The sequence below is a fragment of the Apostichopus japonicus genome, chromosome 2, assembly GCF_037975245.1.
Source record: "Apostichopus japonicus isolate 1M-3 chromosome 2, ASM3797524v1, whole genome shotgun sequence".
In the NCBI taxonomy this organism is placed as follows: Eukaryota; Metazoa; Echinodermata; class Holothuroidea; order Aspidochirotida; family Stichopodidae; genus Apostichopus; species Apostichopus japonicus.
Window position 1 is genome coordinate 12379471 of NC_092562.1, and position 21841 is coordinate 12401311.

The 21841-nt window shown below is 36.5% G+C and overlaps 1 protein-coding gene across 2 annotated transcripts; it reads left to right on the forward strand.

The window, feature by feature from the left end:
* Positions 1–256: 256 nt before the first annotated feature.
* LOC139978300 (dystrophin-like) lies at positions 257–21140 on the forward strand. Of its 2 annotated transcripts, none has more exons than XM_071988378.1 (16): positions 257–650; positions 1983–2073; positions 3418–3479; positions 3926–4000; positions 4762–4972; positions 5912–5997; positions 7848–7927; positions 8293–8367; positions 9614–9722; positions 10682–10848; positions 12291–12424; positions 14229–14285; positions 15276–15425; positions 17021–17216; positions 18210–18930; positions 20126–21140. In XM_071988378.1, the coding sequence occupies exons 2-16, from the start codon at positions 2024–2026 to the stop codon at positions 20227–20229; spliced, it is 2277 nt and encodes a 758-aa protein (XP_071844479.1). In that variant the 5' UTR covers positions 257–650; positions 1983–2023; the 3' UTR covers positions 20230–21140. The 2 variants fall into 2 exon arrangements, with proteins under 2 accessions (XP_071844479.1, XP_071844469.1); XM_071988368.1 differs by having other exon boundaries at positions 1990–2073.
* Positions 21141–21841: the final 701 nt, after the last annotated feature.

Genomic DNA, 21841 nt, shown 5'->3' on the forward strand with positions numbered 1-21841 from the left:
GTAGTTCAAGGACCTACAAGAAATACAGCAAAAGTAAAATAATAATAATAATAATAACAATTTATGAAAACAATTTTCCCTAGCAACTCTGAGAGTTAAGTTTCGGAGCTATTGGTGTATAAAAGCTTCTACTTCGGTACAAATAGTGTATAAAATATGTGCAAGTACACATACGACGTAAAATTTTCAACACATGTATACTCAGGAGAGACAAATTTGGTTACTATTCGGACTAGTTATACTTTCCTGGCAAATCGATCCGTCTGAATACTGCTATTGTAGGTCTATATTTGATCTTAATTCAAAATTGACTCCCCTTGTTAGTACTGTCATCGATGTAAGGGGACTGGGGTTGAAAGTCGATCAAGTTTATTTGCTCGTGCCCAGGCCATATTTTAGGTGACAAATTTCCTTTGAAAAAGATGATACTTTCATATGAGCATTCCCAGTACACCCCCACACATACAGTGCACTGGTGAAGTTCGGTAGCATTCAGAGATCAAGGAAGTAGTGTTACATACAATCTGCGCTTTGAACGAACCAAATGCCAGGACGGTCGCTGCTAAACAACGGGACGCCGACACTGCCAAGATCGTACATGACGCTTACAGAAATTGAGGATGTTGGGAAAGTTGTGCCGTCTCTCGATTGTAAGTAGAGTTGATCCAGCTATGAAGTTTTACTTTTCATTTTTTTTTCTTCAAGAAATTGGATTGTTTCAGGTTTTCCTTTATGCCTGCAAACTTTGTATTCCGTAGTTAAGTTGTTACTTTCTCTCTGTATACAAAGTCTATTGCAAGTATCAGATTTGCGACATGTACAAATGCAAACTGCCAACTTCCAACATTGTGTGAAACCAATTACCACGTTGTTTGCTTCTGTCAATAGAATAGAAATTTAATGTAACATTGAACTTGACAAGGCCTATGCGTAATAAAGAGATTGTTCCCCTTTGTGATGAAATCATGTGTTAATGAATGTTCTAGTAAATAGTATAGGCTAGCCTATACTAACGTTAGGCCTAACATTAGTATAGCCTAGCCTATATCACTAGTGGTTCTATAATAGGTAGTGTGAGTATGAATATTGATAAGGACATGGGAATGGAAGTTTTAGATTGCATCTGAATATTTAAAATTGCATGAGGCTTTTTTTTAATTATTTTTTTATACATTTTAAGTAATCTTCCAGATTTTGAAAAACTCCAATGGCATTGCTACAGGGAGGTGTGAGAACTTAATTGAAGGATTAAAGGAATTGTCTGGTAAAAGATTTTGATACGTATACGTTGTACTAATAGTTCTTAATTTTCTCTTTCTAACCATGTGAAAATTGTCCCCATTCGATGTTTTCTTCTTGTAGAAATCTGGTTTTCAAATTCACCAGTTTCTCACCAAAAGTACTGTTTGTTCGAACATTCTTCACGTAGGAGCTGGATAGCACGATACATGTATAAACAATGGAGAGTCTGCTGTTCAAACTAATCTTGTGTTACACAAAGATCACGAAACCACAGATCTACTTCATATATGGTGGCTTAAGGAGATTTTGAAAACATCTAATTTATAAGAAATTTCACCAAAAATTAAGGAAGAAATTAATCTGTATACAAACACGGTTTTTGTTGTGATTACTGGGTACTGTATGGAGCGTGGGTTTTGTCGCAATCTGCATTAGCGTAGATGACGTAACGTTCTGTATTGTTCAAATCATATTGGAAGTATCCATCCTTTACGATTAAAAAATCGTTTCTCTGTCAAACGCAACATAAGTGTTCTCATACTTTGACAACATGTTTGGAAAATTATTTATCATTTTTTAAGGAAACTTCTTTGGGCCACCAGACAATCCTTTTAAACCTGTACTAGCCTATGCAATCTAGGCACCGATTGTTTAAAATTATCCGTTGTAAAGGGATTTTTGCAACTGAAAGAAAAACCATGAATTCAATGAGTTTCTTGTATCTCTTTTGTTTTCTTTAGTATGTAGGTGATATTTCAAATGCTGACATAGCCATTGCAAGATGAATTGGCAAAGATCAGAAACAAAGAATGGAATTCCATACTATATCAAGTAAGGTTTTTTACATACTCACAAATACTGTTGGTTTAGAATTTCAATATTGGATAATAATATTTATTATTAAAGTACATTCATAAATTTCAAAGGTTTGTAAACTGTGCTAAACTTGTTAAGTGGGTCAAAACATTTCTTGTTTTGTATATAAACAGGTAATTAATTGCTACAGGTCTATTATCTGGAAAGCTATATTACAAACTGGAATGAAATGGTTGTGACTATGTAGATCATTTAGACTTTTATAGTATCCATTATCCAAGTATGTGCCGATATAACATGTGGGTGGAAGGAGGTAGGGGGCAGAAATAATGCATTCACAAACCCATGAAAATGACAATGGTAAGGGGTGCTCAGAATTCATTTACTCTTAATAATAATCGACATCCAATGGGTTTGATGTTATAGTTTTAATTAGAATATGTTAAAGAGTAAGAGGACTATAATTTATTTTCTGTGTGTTTTTTGTTCGAGAAACTTATATAGCCTACCTGTACTAACAGTCTTCTTGCCCATTCCCTATTGTATTGATTACTGTAGAAAATATTAAGATGATAGATTATTATGGGACTAAGTGACACAGAAAATGTTTAGATTGGCCATCAAAGAGATGGAAAACTATAGTTGTATATTTGACAAGAACAATCTCTGAAGTAAAAAGGAAACACAATAAACCAGTTGAACAATTGTTGTTGTTTTTTGACTACATTAGTTAGTTTCTATTGATAAAGCAGAATTATGGACTGGTCATTGGAATCAAAACCTGAATTGTGGGTTTTGATCCTTGCAGTGATTGCTTTCAAAGTGGAGATAATATACAACAACTTTCCCTTAAATAAAATTTTCCCTGTACTGGGAATTAATATTTATCTCAACTGCATTTTGTTAATGTAAATCTCCAATAATGCATTATATTAAAGGGTGTGAAGACTCGCGCACAAAGAAACGCCTCATGTCGGTAATCTGACTTAGTTTCAAATGAGGTGTAACAGAAGTTTTAGACACCACCATCGATCCCAGAAAATACACACACAGCTCGCTACCGTCGGTATTTAGACACTAGTGTACAGTCAACACATACAGCTACGATCAATACCCACAACACAATGTACACAGCAGGGATGGACATCTCAGGTCAAGATTAAAGATAACATGGTATAATGTTTCATTACTGTCTGCATTTTGTAGCGACAAGAAGAAAACTTCACTTGCAAGTAACTAAAGTTAACTTTTTCAGAGTGCTGCACGTGGTTTGGGGCAAGTCTTCAATGCCTTTAAATCATTCAATAAAATCATGGCAACTTTATTTTCATATGCATATATATTAATTTGATTTGACAGCCACATGACAGAGAGAACCCAATGGGATCACCCAAAACTTGTCAAAGCTATGACAGACATCGGTTTGTTGCACATTCTTTAATCTATTTTATAAATTTACTAAAATTCTGACATGTTTGTACTTTGTATTATAACATAAATGTTTTGCATATCTTGCCTTCCATCCCTAAGACACAGTCACATTGAAGATCTAACTTGGATGTGAAGCTAACTTAATGCAGTTTGAACAGAATGATTATTGGTAGGATTATACATGATAGCCCCTCTCCATACTCACACTCTGTCGATTCAACTCCCCTTGGTTTGGAAATCTACATATTAAATGCATTTTTAGATGGTTTCTCCCTGCTTTTATATTTTCTCTACTTTTTGGTCTATTAAATATCCATTGGGCAACTATATGCTTTTGTTTATGCTTTTCTTCAATGTTCTATATATATATGTTCTTTTCGTACAAAAGCCTACTGTAGAAATGAGAGACAATTTTTTTCATTCTTTGCTTTTTAAGGGATGATGGATAATATCTGTTACACAGCTTACCGGTCTGCCATGAAACTTAGACACCTACAGAAGGTCCTCAGATGTAAGTTATTAACCATTTGCCCTGTGTTGGTTTTTCTCATTTACAACACATTAGGATTTTTGTTTCAATTCTACAAAGACAAGCATTGTTATTCAGTGTATTGAATACTGAAGAAGGGCTTCAAAGCCATATCTCTTTGATTTGACATCATGATATGATACACAAGTTAATTTCATCACCAGTCTCTGTGCTGCTGGAATATGGGCATCAATACAGGGAGGAAAAGGGGCATTTTACTTCTACAGTTTGAGTGGAAATGATACAATGCATTCTGTTCCCCATGTCCCTCCCTGTCCCTGTAACACGATCCTTTATTTCAATAGTATTTTTTTTTATTTTATTTTTTTTTATTTCAATAACCTAATTTTCTTGTACATTTTTCATTTATACTTTTGTGAGCAGAAAGCATGACACTTTTACCTGGTTCATTCCCCTTCCTACAACTTGTGACTTTTTAATATCGTATTGAGATGCACATGTGCTGCTTGATATCCCAAAGTCAGACCACAGAATGTATCTCTAATCTTATATTGATGTTATGTAAAAGAACCATTCCTTTTCCTGTCTAATATTGAAAATATAAGTAAATATTTCAAGAAAGCATTTGAATCTGTTCAGTGGTTATATTTCAATCCACCAGTTGATGTTTTTTTTGTCCAACTTGAAAAGCACTATTATCAGTTTCTGACTGCTCTCTAGATTACATTTTAAGTCCTCTTACAGAAGACAATCTTCCACTTCATCTCTACTTCCATTTACAGTGGATCTCATCGAACTGTCCTCTCTAAGTAACGCACTCGATAATTGTTTGCCGCAAACTCGCATGGACGACTTTATCATGGATGCACACCAGTTACGTAAAGTCGTGCAGGAGATCTATAGCCTCACCAGGAACAGAGGTCACAGTGGTAGGGTCAGCACCTATGAATGCACAGATCTGCTGGTCAATTGGATTCTTAATGTCTATGACAGGTAATCATGTATAAATGACCAGTCTTGATGACCAAGACAGGGCATCGGGGGGTCTACAGGGCCAGGTTTCAACTGTGGAATAAAGACCAAATTAATGTATTCTCTCATTTTTTATAGTATTGAGTGAAGACATTTAAGGAACCTGCCCTGTCTCTGTACACCACTAACAGTGTTTCTATAGTGTTGGAGATATTTGATCATATTTCTTGATCATAGTTGAAATTCAGAACATGTATTGATAAACATTGATATCTCCAATGGAATTCTTAACACAAACTAGGGTAGGTATGGACAGTGTTATGAATACCCCACAATGGAAGCTCATCAGGAGCTCCCATCAAGATAGTAGAAGCCTAAGCCTTTGAAATTTTGAAATCATTATAAATGGTATTTGAATTTGATTCTTTTGACAAAATTTTTGCAGTATATGACTGCGTATAACACTACAGATGAAATATAAATACACGTAGAGTATAGGTATAAACTTAATAGAGATAAAACAATCCTGGTGTGTGTGTGCGCATGTGTTTGTATTTTGGTTTGTTTTAGTTTTAGCATTACTTATGAATTGTTGTCAATAAGAGGTAATGTCGGCTATAATTTGGCCAGTTTGGCCTTCCAAGCCAATTTGGCTTTACATTTTCTGGTTTAGTACACAGATTTACCTTACCTTTTTTATCAGACTTTTATAGATAACTGTGGAGTTGTTTTTGTGGTCAAAGTTGCAGTCTTTGACAAGTCCTGCCATATCAGATTTTCGAAACATTTACTATTCTCAACCATCATATTCATGTGTTAAAAGAGAACTATGACAGTATGAAAAACTTGAATTGTGAAAGAAATAGTTTAGCAGTTCCTGGTGTAATGATAAAATTATTTTACATTTCAATCTAAGCTTTCTTTCTCCGTTTTAATTTTTCTATTGTTTTATTTGAACAGCCAAAGAACTGGTTTTATCTTTCTCAAATCATTTGAAGCAGCTGTCGCTGCTCTCTGTTCTGGCAGGATACTGCAGAAGTACAAATGTAAGTTATTATTCAGCTCTCGGTAACATAGGAAATCTCATATCACTGAACAATCAGTATGCATTCATCCTAAGAACCTGTACTCAGTGTATATAAGTACAGAGTATGCCCACTAGTAGCAATGTCTGTATGTACAGTAAGGGTGCATTAATTTGTGAATTTTATTCACTCAGTGTATGTAAGTATATGTACCCCGTGTATATAAGTACAGAATATGCCGACTGGTAGCGATGTCTGTATGTACAGTAACATCGGTAAGGGTGCATTGAGTTGTGAGTTTTATTCACTTAGTGTATGTTAGTATACTGTATGTACTCAGTGTATATGAGTACAGAGTATGCCGACTGGTAGTGATGTCTGTATGTACGCTAAGGGTGCATTGAGTTGTGAGTTTTATTCACTCAGTGTATGTAAGTATATGTACCCCGTGTATATAAGTACAGAGTATGCCCACTAGTAGCAATGTCTGTATGAACAGTAACGTCGGTAAGCGTGCATTGAGTTGTGAGTTTTATTCACTTAGTGTATGTTAGTATACTGTATGTATTCAGTGTATATAAGTACAGAGTATGCCGACTGGTAGCGATGTCTGTATGTACGCTAAGGGTGCATTGAGTTGTGAGTTTTATTCACTCAGTGTATGTAAGTATATGTACCCCGTGTATATAAGTACAGAGTATGCCCACTAGTAGCAATGTCTGTATGTACAGTAACGTCGGTAAGGGTGCATTGAGTTGTGAGTTTTATTCACTTAGTGTATGTTAGTATACTGTATGTACTCAGTGTATATAAGTACAGAGTATGCCGACTGGTAGCGATGTTTGTATGTACGGTAAGGGTGCAATGAATTGTGAGTTTTATTGATCATCGCTATCATCCTTGTCATCATCATGGTTGTTTTGTGTATAAATTGTACAATGTAATTTACTCTCTCCATGTTGAAAAATGTTTAGTTTGCATTTACAAATCAAACTGTGTGTACACTGTGTATGAGCTGGAACAATTTTTTTGTTGGAGTGAGGTGGGGGGGGGTGGAGTTTTACCGATCTGGAAACTGCACGGTTATTGGTGTCCCCTTATTTACACTGTTATGTCAGTGGGAAGAAGTTAGAACATGCCATGCATCGCAGGAAAGGTTGTATATTGTTGCTGTTACAATGAACTGTGCCCGGTAATTAATCTTCTGTATAGAAATACTCTGGAGCATTATTTTGTATGATGAGAAGTTACTCCTGTCTTGTATAAAGTGAATCTGGTAGGATTTTGAAGAATGTGGTCAATGCAAATTTGAAGAGTGGCATGGCATTTCACCATAATTGAGTTTTGGAATTGGCTGAATGGGCAATGTCTGCCTATGTGAGCAAAAGTAATGAGCACAGTGGTGAAAATTAAATTTTCAATGTTGTTTTGATGGTTTCAGCCCCATTGACTTCTTACAGTTTGTTCGAAGAACAATGAAGAATTGCAGATCAAGATCATTTTCCGTAATTAGTGTCAATCCGTGGCTGCCAAAACTCAAGTTTAGATGCCTCAGTTGTCTTTGTTTTAAGCCAAGGGGTTTATGTTTTCTTGTTCTGTTTATGCTTTGTTATTGAAAAAATCTATGATTTGACATTCCATCTGAGTGCAAAGCGCACTATCTGCACAACCAAAAAGACATTGTAGCTAGTAGGTTCTATATGTTTTTTCGAAAAAAAAAGGGATGCCTTTTTTTTTTCTCTCTTTTTTTTTGTCAAGCCCCGCCAGTTCTATTAAGGAATGTGCCACAAATGAGCTACAATGTAAAGAACCATTTATACTGATAGAGTTGAACCAATGACATTGTTTATGATACCATGTTTCTCTTTCAGATCTATTTCAAGCATTCTGTTTTGATGGTGGCCATATGTCAAAACAAGGCTTAGAGAAAATTATCAGAGCATTTGTGCAGGTATGTGGAAAAAGCAACACTGACTTTTGTTATGCAACTCACAAGATTAACTGCGCAGGTATTTGGTAACTTTTCCCTCCAAAACAACACTGACTGTGTTATGATTCTTACTAGTTATCTTTGCAGATATGCAGTAATTTTTACCTCCAATAAATCACTGACTATGTAAATTATGGTATTTAATTGACCATAGTTTAGCTTTAAATAGCAGGTTGCCTTTAAAACTTGCAAAACTGATAGCCTAGGATCTTAAACCTATTTGCAGATGTGTGTCTTTTGACAGTAACTTTAACTTTCTTAAATATAATTAGTTTATCAAAAGGATTTAAATTACTGATATTATATCTTCCATCCTTTCTTGTCAGATTACAGACTTTCTCGGGGAAACCACCAATCTTGGCGCAGGTGTTTCTGCTACTGTGAACAGTTGTTTATCGACGGTAAGTAGTTGAATTTTTATTTGTAATGTGGCAAGGGAATATGGGAAAGTTGAAGAGAAGGAGCATTTGAAACAGTTATTTGCAACATTATTATTGTAAGCTGAGAGTTATGTTTTATTGTATTGCCACTGATTAATAGCGAGGAGAGAGATTACAACCAATGTCATCACCAGTCACCTAACGCTCTTCACATAGTTGTTACTCTTAATTCATATCTTCAGCAAGTCAGTCTAGTCTCACAGGTAATTGTTAGACTATTTTGTACATGTTCTTCAATATTCGATGTCTACATGTGTTTTACCCTCTGATGCCACCAGATTTAGAAAACACTAGAATGTCACATTAACAAAAAGATTAAAGGGAGTGAAGACTCGCACACAAAGAAATGTCTGATGCCGGTAATCTGACGTAGTTTCGAATGAGGTGTAACAAAAGTGTTAGACACCACCATCGACCCCAGAAAATACACACACAGCTTGCTACCGTCAGTAATTAGACACTAGTGTACAGTCAATACACACAGCTAACGGTCAATACCCACAACACAGTGTACATAGCAGTGATGGACATCTCAGCAGTAAGTTGTTATGGATCTACCTGATCTCAGGTCCAGATAAAAGATAACAAGGTATCACATTTCATTACTGTCTGCATTTTGTAGGGACAAGGAGAAAATTTCTCATGCAAGCAACAGAAAGTTAACTTTTTTCGGAAGCCGGCACGCGGTTTGGGGGGAGTCTTCAATGCCTTTAAAGTTTACAGTCATGTTTCAAGGCAAGGCCTTCTAACATGACTGTTACAACAGTTAATGATGTTTGTCATCTCAGCAGAATCCAACAGTATTGTATGCCAGATTTTGATGATTTCACCGCTTTCCCATTTCTGAAGTGTGATTGAGAGCCGACATTAGTTCATATATGACAGTAGTTCATATATATATGGATAGTAAAAAACCCCAAAACAGCACAGTAATGATGAGCACTATAATTACGGAATCAACGTACGTGGAAAATATGGTGCTTAGCATCGTTGAGTGTCGCAGTATAAACTGCAGATTCAACAATACAAACTGTTGAGGCCTCACCTTTGACCCCGAGTCATTGGTTACTTGTCACACTCATACACCCAAGTGTATACAATTCAAACAGTCGCTCCTGGGGCACTATTTGCACCACATGAATGTGTCCCCTTGACTTCATGAATAAATTTTGTAATCCTGATTTTTGATCCAATAATACTTCTTTAGGTGTTCATGAGTTCTGTGTCACAAGATGAGTTTGTATCGTGGATGATGTCAGAACCACAAACATTTATCTGGTTGCCAACACTCCACAGATTGTCAGCTGCAGAAACAGGTAAGAAAGAGTGACACAATACAACCACTGTTCCCATCCCCTCCTCTTCCACCACCTCTTCTCCCATTCCATTTCCCCTCCTCTAGTCCAAAGAAAAATCAAGTGAGAAATGTATACTTGTAGCAGATATTTATTAACAGCACAATAGTAAGATGATATAGTAAATAGTAACAGAGACATAGAAACTGTTGGTGGGCTGTGATGCCAGCAGTTACAATGACACTGTAATAACTCTGTCAGGCAGGAACCTGACTATCAACACAAATACAACACTCATCCTTATAACATTATTTTTACAATGGGGTGCCTCAATTCTGAAATTTCTCCTTGCCTGAACTGATAATTTAAATGAATATTGATATAATACCAGCAGGTCTGTTTGCCTTTAAACTTCATAACATGAGAAATATCCATATAATGTGACAACTTCTGTTGGGAAGGTATTCCCACATATACCCTGCTTTCTTAAGAATTACTACCCATTATGTATTGTTAAATTAATGTGCAACTGAGATCTACTGAGGTTGCACATGGAGGAAGTAAGGAAGCAAAAAAACCACCAGGAACAAAGAGTAAGAGTAGCTAGCTGCATTTACATTGCTATGTCTCTAACTGGAAATATAAACTTGAGCATAACCTAAAGTTTAAGTATGTGGTATTTATATTCCAACACTAGCAATATTTAAAGCCCACCCAAAACAATATGCTACTGTTCCCCATTGTACATCAGTGCTATGCAGCCTACGCCTAAGTTTACAGCACTTTTATTGCAGATTAACCTAGGCTTAGCCTATGCATCAAATATGTAGGAATAAACTTGAGGTAGTGTTGCTGTGATTAACTGGTAAGGCTACTTACCAGCTAGTTGAACATAAAGGGTCTGGAAAATGAAATACTCAAAATGTGTTTATTTAATAGTTATTAGCCTTTAAAAAATTCTTTTTCTGTTCTGGTTGCAGTGAAACACGAGGCTAAATGCAACATATGCAAATGTCACCCAATGGTTGGTTTCAGATATCAGTGTCTGAAATGTTTGAACTTTGACATTTGTCAAACATGTTTCCTAACGGGTAGATCAACCAGACATCATCGCTACACACACCCAATCCAGGAGTACTGTTTGGTGGTGAGTGAGAGACTCCTTTTTGAAATAATTTATCAAGTTTAATTTGCAGAGGTGAATTTTACTAGTGGATATAAATGTGAAGTTTAAACTGAACTCATTCAGAGTTAGTTTTTAGTGTTTTTTTTATGGTTACATGCAGTATATAAGGAGTTAAACCCTTCCTGTACCATTAATAATGGTTTCATGCTGACAAACAGTGTGAAGCTTATATTGAAAATATTCAACACTGTTTAGTTGAAAAGCCCCATCTCATTATCTTTCCCCTAACTCCAGATATAGTTACTTGTATGTAAATTTCCTATTTTTAGTGGATAAACATTCAAGTACTCCAGGAAGTTGGATCACAGTAGGGGGTCTGTGATATCACCTGGACGAATACTCTTGAAAAGCTTTTGAAAAAGACTATTATAATCTTCATGTTGATGTATCCTTGAAACCTCAATACATTTTGGAATGTTTAATGCTTAGCTTTTTAAGTTCTCCGCATGTACTTAAAATTTCATCAAAATGTGTCTCTTTGTAGAAATATCCTTTGCTCTCTGGATAAATGATTGATAATTTAAAAAGGAAAACCCAGAAAAGTTCAACTGAATTACCTTTATGTCATCATCCATTCTGTTGACATAGCCAGATGCGTTTACAAAATTTTTAAAATTCATATCTTTGCACTCCAAAAGGCAACGAGGATGTGGATTTCAACTAAAAATTCAGGAAAAAGAATTTCTTAAAGTTTGCTTAGCATTCACCTTTAGCCACCAGATTATTCATTTAAGGATTGATTAATGATCAGTTAAGACAGCAGGGAAAGTCAGCTTGCTATTCCTGAGGGGTATATTTATTTAAATCCAAATTCAAAACTTGCAAAGCTTCATTAAACTCTGTCACAATGTCCTGGTGAAGCTGCAATAACAGGTGAAATTTCACATGACTTCCAAGCCAGCTCGAAACTTTTATAGGGTGAGCAACGCTCAGATTACAGCAAACTTTGAATACCACTGAATGGTACACATACATGCGACGCAAGTTGATTGAATCACATGTGTTCATCCTTATTAATAAACAAATGTACAGGGTGACTTTGAGTGTGATTTAGAGTTTAACAGTATGACAAGGAATCGTATTAAATATATATATATCACTATGCCACAGGGCTTCAATTGTAGTATTTGCATTGCAGATGCAATGTTTCTAGTCTTTAACTAGGAGCTCTTTGTAGAAGCAAACATTTTTGCTACGTTCCAACTAGCAAGGATAATGACCATTCAATCCAATACGGAAAATGCTGTGTCCCACGGATTTGATGCGTTTTTTTCAAGTTTTAATGATCGAGTTTCAACAGATGTTCCCTGATTGTTACAAATTAAACTGAAAGTGCAGTGAAATAGATATGATATAATCTAGCTGCCATACTATTACCATTGATGCACATTGTGTTCCTTTAGGCTTCTTCTAGGGATGAAATGAAAGCCTTTGTCAGGACAGTAAGAAACAAGGTCAGCAAGAAACATGGACGCAGGCTGAAGCAAAAGTACTTGGCTATTGAGGAGGACAAACAGACAGATGGACAAGACCACCAGTAAGACATTTATTACAGACTTTTATTACAGATGAAAATCTATTCTACCTTATAGTGTCAACTGATGAAGAAGGGCTCAATTATCTATTGTCTTTATTTTGAATATTTAACTACATTTAAGTACCAAACAATAGTGGTAACAGTCTGTTCATATTCAGAATTTGTGTTTGTTATTGCTCAAACAAGACTGTGAAGCATTGACAGTCATGGTTTGAAAACCTGGTGAGAAATTCAGGTATATTTCCCAATCATTAGCCAGGAAACCTATCCAAATTTATATTTTCTTATCAATGCTTAAGACTCATTTGGTGACCTGGTCTCCACTTTCAATACCGGTGCTCTAAATAGCTGAGGAGCTTTCCTATAAGAGGTTTATATAAGGTTTTATATAAGGTTTATATAAGGTTTTTATTAAAAGAGAAGGTTAGCGTTCCTCCCTAGCTCTTAACATACTTCTGTAATGAAACTTGTTGGCATTTGCTGAGTTTTATATTAAGTTTGTGTAGTAACAAATCAGGGCATCAAACATTCATGTGACAATATTTTGCAGCAAGCAGCAATGTATGTTGTGCACAGATGTAAACACTATCCACTGCTAGATAAAATGTAGCCTTTAGGTTAACAACATTCACCAGAAATATGCAAGAAAGTTGAATAACATTTTATGCTGGAGAGATGTGAGGTGTGGTAAACAGCCTCCATTGAGTTATCATACACTAATCAAATGTAGCTAACAGTATTTACTCCACATATGCTAGACAGTCAAACCATGCTCCATCCTGCACGAACTGTGCCAAACAATTTATTGCATCAATTTTAGGACAATTACTTCAAATTTTGTTGTTTTAGGCACAATAATTTTGATATGAGTGTTAGCCAGGAGTGTTAGCTCAGTGGTTAACACCGGTGCCTTCCAATCATAAGGTCCCGAGTTCGAGTCACTCCAAGATTAATGTATGTCGTCCAGTTACAGAGTTGTTGACAATTGACAATTCATAATCATGGACGTTAAATATGGATGTAAGAGACTTACTTCGGTCAGCTTGCGGCTTTGATAAGCCAATTAGGCTTCTTCGCCAGTTCCTGCTTGCAGGAGGATCGAAAATACATACATACATACAAAATACATATTTGCAGACTGTTAAAAATTACTGCTAGTAGTCCATGTTGTATTGCTACAACACCATTAAGTTTTAAGAAGTGATCCTTTAAACAGCTGCATCCAATATACAGTGACTGGATGTTTTAGTCTAATACACAGACCAATAGATCATTTCCTAAGATGCAGCACAAACTCAATGGCAAAACATCCAATGACAAAAGGTGCTGAATGTCATCCAGTGGTACTCTGTTTATATGAATTTAAAAGAACATGTTTTGATTGAGTTTTTACAATTTATAATACAAGTGGTTAACAGTAAGGCATGTTCTGAGGAGTGAACGGCAATGCCAATTTATCCTTTAAGGAGCAATTTCAGAGATGCGACATTTTAGAGATGAATAAACTTGAAACAAAGGAGAACAGCTAAAGAAACATTCATAGCACTCCAATGTTTCTTTGATCTTGTACAATAACAAAACAAGACTAAATTTCTGATGGAGTCATCCATCAATTATTGAATTGAGCACTCTTTAATGTCTAAGGATATTGATGGAGGGATGGGAAATTATGGGAATATGCTTTTGAAAATTGTCAGTAATTGTTGTATACCTTTATACTTTAGTAGAGATTTGGATGATCTGTAATGAGAAATGCTTCAAATCCTTAATATCATGCATGTTTCATTCATTCTATCCTCTTAAGGTATCACCATGACAACCATTTCCAAACTCATCTTCACCTTGGTCAGCTGTCAAAACAGTGAGTTCATCCCCGACTTTGAATTTATTGCTCTTTTTATTAGAAGCAACATGAGTTTATACTTACTGCTATGAAAAATTGTATATGAAACACACATATTTTAATATTTATAGCCAAACAAAGATTGGAAACATTTACCGAGGTGACACCAGAAAGTGATAACTCTGTGAGCCTTGTATTTTAGGATGAAACTTGGGTAATGGACGTAATAAAATGCCAATTTTCAAGAAAGTAACATTTAGCAAAATATATATTTGAACATGTGGACAAAAGTGAAATCTTGCAAACTAACCAAAAGGCAGCGGTCACGGCAATTCACAAGATCACACAGTTGGTGGGTATGATGCAGTAAGAACGTGGTCACTTACATCTCAAAGTGGCACAAAAATAATAATAATAGTAATCATAATCCGAAGTGTAAGCTAGTTTAAAAATCCCAAACTCACATTAAACAAAATGGAAACCCTTTATTCACTAGAAGAGTCAGACATAAACATTCCTCGTTGTATTTCAATAAATCCAAAAGAAAGGTCACATTGAGTCGATGACCGATTATTGTCCCTTTTCTGGTTACGTGCTACATTTCATGCTAATACTGACCTAATCAGAGTACAGTGCCTTACAGTAAACAGAGCTCAGTGCATGTTATCATCATAATGATGTGGATCACATGATCATCATAGCGCTGTGTGTGAAATGTTCAATTTTGTTTAAAACAATTGACAATGTTTGTGCACATTTTACCATCATAGGTGATCCTTTAAAGGTTCTTATGCTCATCCCCCCCTTGCTTTCCCCAACATGCTCCCCAAATCATTCTCCTACCCCTCTCCACCTAAAAATAACTCAAGAATCATGTTAGTTTTGTGGTGCTCCTTTCAGCCCTCAGAACATTTTAGGCAAATTGGCAATCTATTGTTATGCATATAAATAAAAAAAAATATTTGGAAGTACTAAGATTAAGTTTTGAGTTTGTTTCATTCTAAACAGATTAGAAGCAGTTGAATTAGACCCTGTGTTCCAAAGCAGGAACCAGGGGGCTACAAATAAGCAGAATGATGATTCTATTAGCCAAAAAAGCCAAGCAGGAGTTAAGGACAATCTCGAAGAATTGATTGATGCCTTGGAGAAAGAAAATGAGTAAGAAATTTTGCAACCTTTTTTTTTTGTCATTTTTTCTCGTTCTTCTTTTCTATATCTTCCTTAACTTCTGATATTACAACCTGTCCCAGGAAGTGGAGCCAGTATTTATTCTCAACAGCAATTCTATCATATTATGATGTCATATTTTAAAGGTCTCGTCGTGCACCTTGATGGCTTTGTCCTGTGTGGCCGGGAAAGTGGACCTTTTCTTTCTGGCTTGTAGGTTTTCAATCCTGTCGAAGAAGATTGTGATTCCTTGTTTGTCATCCGTAGCTTGGACGTCCGTTCCGATGGCTTGGGAGCTGGTTGGGTTTCAAAGCCTAGTCTCTTTGAGAAAATATCGAAGGCTTTAGCGACGAGGTCTGCAGTTAAATCTATTCCTTTGACGTCCACCTCCTGGTTGTCCCCATCCTCTGCTTTCTCTGTCCTGGAATCGTAACGCTCCAAGCAGGAGGTCCCGTCCCTGCATTCTGACCACGTCTTTGAGGCCAACAGCTCTAGGGCATCCTGGCCCTGGCCCTCCGCAGATGGCTTCTAGGGACCGGTAGAAGTCGCCCCCGTTCCCGCTCTGGGGGTATCTCTGGCTGGACCAGTACCTGCGGAGCAACTGCCCTGTCGGTCTAATTAGGGTTCTGTGTGGCAGCTATCTGAGTAACTAGCGGCTGGAACATTGCGGACAGTAGTAACCACTCCCAGTCAGCCAGAGGTTGCTGGGAATGTTGGTCACGAGGTGTTTTGATGCTTCTTGAAAGTGACGGGAAAGGTGTTCCAGTATACGGATATCCTAGTTCTCATCCCATAAACTTATGAAAAAAGATAGCAAATTTTTGCTCACCAAAAGTGTTGTGCTCTTCCTGGGTGGAAGAAAACTAAACTTTCTACTTTTTTTTTGGTGTCTAGTTTGTTTGATAGAGCACATTTGTTGATTATGTTCCCATATATCAATGTTTTAATAGCCAAAAAATTCAACTTAAAAAGTCCCCTTAATTCAAAGAAGCCTTAGTAATCACTTCTTGTGTAATGGCGCCAATTATATGTTCAGATATTCTGAGCGTTACGTTAAATACAAAGCAAGTTTGTGCATACTGAAATGTTATCTATTGACAAAGTGATAAATTCGTGATTAAAAATATTAAGGAATGGTGACTTTAAATTTTTACCACTATCTAGTAACAATATAGCAGATGAACATTCCAGTTCAGCCCAAACCCTCTTCCCTTCCCCTACAACATCCCTAGTTACTCTCACCCTCCCTAAATATCTGTCCATTAATATCACCCCTCTATTTTATATCATTTCACCATGTTTGCAGGTACTAAGCTCAAAGAATATAGTGTGAAAAGTAAGCAGGTTGTTAATTAATCCAGTTGAAATTAGTTTTATATAACTTACATTCATGATGACCCATGTACCAATAAATATTTTCTTCCAGGGGTGTGTGGAAGAAGTAGTAAAGGTTTTTCACTAAAACTGTCTGGTTATCCCAGAGAATATCAAACTAGAAAGTTCCCCTTTTTGCAGAAATGAACAATATTGGATATGTTTCCTTGTGATTTAATGTACTATATTCTTTTCCTTTTCATTGCCCACAGAAATCTTGCTGCTGAGCTGGTTAATTATTACCAAGAGATGCAAGATAAACAGAGAGCACCAGTTCCCAAGATGACGTCAGCTTCATCATCAGTTAGTTCCAGAGAGGATGAAGAGAGGCGAGTGAAGCAGGAAATTCTTGAAGAGCACAACAAGCGACTGGAAGACGAATTACTCCGATACAGAGAGCTAATCAGGGCAAGCATGAATTACTTTTCTTATGGAGACATACATACCCGATTAATGTAGGCCCATTGTTTTCATTGCTGTTCGATGGGGCTTATTCAACAATGTCTTGCAGTTAGTTAGCACAACCTTGCCAGAAATGGTCTTGGTGTAATATTAAGTCATTGTTCGTGAACACGTTTTGGAAAAGAATGCTTAGTTGTAGGACCCAATATGAGCAATGCAAAGTATTAGCCTCACTTTGACCTTTACTGGGGATTTATTAACTTGTTTTACACCAAGCCAAGTTGAACTACAAGCAAGATAATAAGCAAAGTTATATACAAATTGTAGACTATTGTTAACTTTTTTTTGTGTATGTTAGAAAATAGCAGTGATAGAGATAACATCACTTAAGTGTCTAAGTTCATTCATAATTTGGTGACAAAGCTTTATTAGCAAAGGGATAAATAAGCCATACATAGTGTGATAAACTTGACATTTTCATGATTGGAAAATTGATGTGGAATGGTTCTTCCACCCAGCGGGAACTGGTGTTCTTACAATGGCCAAAAAGGCCCTTTCATTTGCTGTGAGGATATTTCTCTTTAGCAACCTCTGGACTCTAGCACATGCATGTTTTTGGAAAGGATTTAAATTGCTTTCAAAATAGTTCATACCATGATAAACGACTGAGATGAGATTTATTTGGCCTGACGTCACTGAATGTAGAGATGACATGGCTTAAATTCCCACTTACAATTTCACCATCGGGCTTGTAATATGTTTTCAATTCACCGTTGGGTTTTATACCAACAATGATATTTTCACATTCAATTGTCTCCACTTTATGATGGCGATAAAATATTTCACTCTAATAACACTACGTTTCACATTTTCTGTTTCAATTCTCAATATATTTGGATATTATATTTATATAAGTATCTAAAATCACTATTAGTTTGATGTCTTCACTGTCTGTCTCACATGGTGACCAAATCACTTTTAAATAAATTCTCTTTGCAGAAGGAACAACATTTTGAACAGAGACCAACGTATCATCCGGCCTCTCTTGACAAGACTGCCCCACCAAGACTGGAACCCTATGGCCAATCAGAGCCTCAGCTTGACAAAATTGGTACCACTTCATATAATCAGCACGCTAGTATAGTCTCCCGAAGCTCAGATCCAATGCCATCTATGTCACAGAGTTTCTTTAGAACCCCTGCTAACCCTGACCTTGTAGCACCCCTTTCTAAGGGACACACTAGTTTAGTTTCTCAAAGTTCAGATCCGATGCCATTCATACAGTCAAGTTTCTTCAAAACCCCTGCTAATCCCAAAGCACCCTTTCCAAAGGATTACGCAATCAGTAGCTCCGACCATACCCCAGAAAGGTTTCCGAACGGCTCACTGGATGCCCTACACACTCACAAATCAGCATACAGTTCTCTCCAAACTCAAGTAGTAGTCACAGCAGATCCAGCAGTGGATTACAATTCCTTCAGGATATCAGGTGTGAATGACCGAACTACCAGCCCAGATGGGTTTTCATTTCAATCTCGTGACGAACCAGATTCACAATCTTTGACGATTGGCAACAGGGTATGGCCACCTCATCTGGTAGATGAGTCTACAGTTAGATTCCCTAACATGAGTGTGACTCGGGTGTTTCCTACGGATGAGGCAAAACTTGACGAAATGGTGGAGAAGATGACGGCTGCCCTGGACCATAGTAACATTGATGGTAAGGAGCAATATGTAGGGGGACCTACTGTAGATAATTCCTGTACTTCCTGGTTGTTCTGCTTGTTTTCTCCTAACTGGGTATTTGTTGTTCACTTCCATAAAATTTGTACTCTATACTGAATGACATAATAAACACTGTAAAGTATTTCAACAGCCAACTGTTTTAGGTCAGCAAGAAAGACTGTTCACATAAATATTGCTAATTCTGCTACCAAGAATGAGATGGCATAATGTTATTGTTTGACATAAGTTTCGTATATACGCTAACGTATCAGATATTTAGTTACATGTGACCCAACTCAAGCATTGTGACCTACCACTCCTCCTGCCCCCCTCCCCCCATCAACATTGAACAATAACTGATGAGGGCACTCAACAACTGTTTTCTGTTATGACCAGTGCTCAATTCAGGTCATATGCAGAATTATTTCCTTGTGATTGGTTAACTTTGCTAAACCTATGCAGTTTTTAGTAGGTACCTGCTGCACAGTGCCGGCTTGAATGGTAATACAGTCAAGAAAGCGCTTCATGTTGAATTTCCTCCTAGCATTGAAGCCAATATGACTTAGGAACTGACAAATTTTGATCAAAGCCTCAAGCACATGTAGACAGCTTAACTGTTCACAATTTTACCTTACATACAATGGTCGAATCGAGTCTGGTCAGGACCAGTAGGGATGTGTGCAGCAGGCTTTAGCCTGTACTCTCTATGTATTAATAATAATAATGACTAGTCTTATATAGCGCAGACTCCAACAAAAGTTGTTCAATGTGCTTTACAGGTGCTGAAAGTACAAAAACTAATAGAGTTGAGAGAAAAGTGAAGTTTTAAGACAGTGCTTGAATTGAATAATAGAATCTAAAGACCTAATTTCAACCGGGAGGGAGTTCCATAAAAGTGGTGCAGCATTAAGAAAGCTACGGTCACCAAAAGATCTTGTATGTGACACTGGAAACTGAAATGAAAAATATGAATTACAGATTTGATTTTTCACTTCTTGGGCAAAATTTCACTTCTTGGTGAACACTTCACTATACACATAGGTAATAGACCACTTTTGAAATTCATTTGAAATAATAATACAGTATCTGAAATTCTGAATACAGAACTGAAATCACATGTATCAAATCATTAATATTGCCATGGTAACAGAGTATTACTAATTCAAGTGTACATTTCTTCCTCCTTTCAGGACATCCAAAGGCAGACAGTAACACATTCTGTGCTGTTAACAGACTGGGAGAGGCTATGCAAAAACTGGTATCAGAGATCACCATGGCAACAAACGTTGTTTAGAAGCAGCTGAGTGAATATTACCGCATGAATCCAGAAAAGTCTTTAGAATTTGAAGGTGGTTAAGATCTGCAACAACGCTTCAAACTTAAAGAGTCTTTGGCTTAGAAATTATGAGGTATCAAATGGTACAATGAAATTTAAAAAATAGACTTAAGGTGCATTGCATTGTGAGTGTGATTACCATGTGTCATTTGTGTAACATCCATTTTATACTATGTGATGCATTATTTTACAAAAGTTCACAAACTATGCAAATTGGGAAATGACAAACAAGGCTGGATAGTTAAGAAAAAATTCTTTAATGAATCAGTTATTTTCTCTCATGGCTCCCTTTGTTAAAGATTCATTTGATGAGGTAAAGAACAAGATGAAGAAATCATCCATGATTGTACAGTATATGCAGTGTTATGCCAGTCAGGAAGGGTACTCATTAGCACCCTTAAAAGAATTCCCCTCCCCCTCTCTAGATGCAAAAGGACTGAAAGATGTTTACTGCATGTTAGCAAAAGCCGACAATGTCACTCAAATTATGATTCATCATGTCTTAAGATCAGGGATGAGACTGAGCCGGGGAAAAAAAATCTGAAATTTATTGATCGCCGTCCTGGGGGAGGGGTTTAAGGGGAGGGGGTGTCCCCCTCCCCTTTAGAATTTTTTTGTCAGGTAAGGAGGGCTTAAATGCAAAATGGTAAACTCTAGATGGAATCTATCACATCACGTAACTCGCCAAAAAATTGTGGAATTTCTGCTTGTATAATTTATCCATTAGCTTTTTTGAACAAAAAAAAGGCTTTTTTGCTTGCTTTGTGCTACTTGATTCCACCACTGGTCAAATTTGGTGTTCCTTCCCTTCACAGTCCAGCATGTTCGGCAAAAAAAAAAAAAATTAAATAAAAAAAAATAATAAAAAACGCGAATTACGAGAAAAAACGCGAAAATGAAAAAAAAAAATAATCTGAAATCCGCGTTTCCGCGGAAGAGTCTCATGCCTGTAAGATATAGTGTGAATGTTCTGTAATTGAATGTGTCAAATTCATTATAATTCTTTGTAATTGTATATAAATCAATCAGTTAATTTGTTAATTTGTTTGATCAAATATTTCATGTAGCAACCTCTTATTTAAAGACTCCTCATACAGTAGTTCATAATGTACATCAACCTTTGAAAAACTTTGTGAATTCGAACCATGTGAGTGACATGTTCTGGCCACAATACAACACACACTCTACAACACACATACAACACACACTCATGCCAAAAATTAACAGAGGGCGCCAATCACTTACTTAATGCTGTCAAACTGCACATGTGGAACCTTGAACTAGTCAATCACCCAGCGAGTCTGTATGCAAAGTTCATGGGGCCAATACTTTCACACCATAATGTTACTGTGATTTAGAGATCTGTAAACGGTGTAAATTGTGTACATTAGAACTGACAAGACAGCCCTATATGTAACAGCACTGCAGAGCCCCATTGAATAGAAGATTAATGTATACACTATACCACACCAACACATAGGGCATTAGTGCAACCAGGCTATATATCTGTCTCTAACTTTAATCTGTATCGATTTTTCCCTTTCATAATTGCCTTATTATATTATACAAT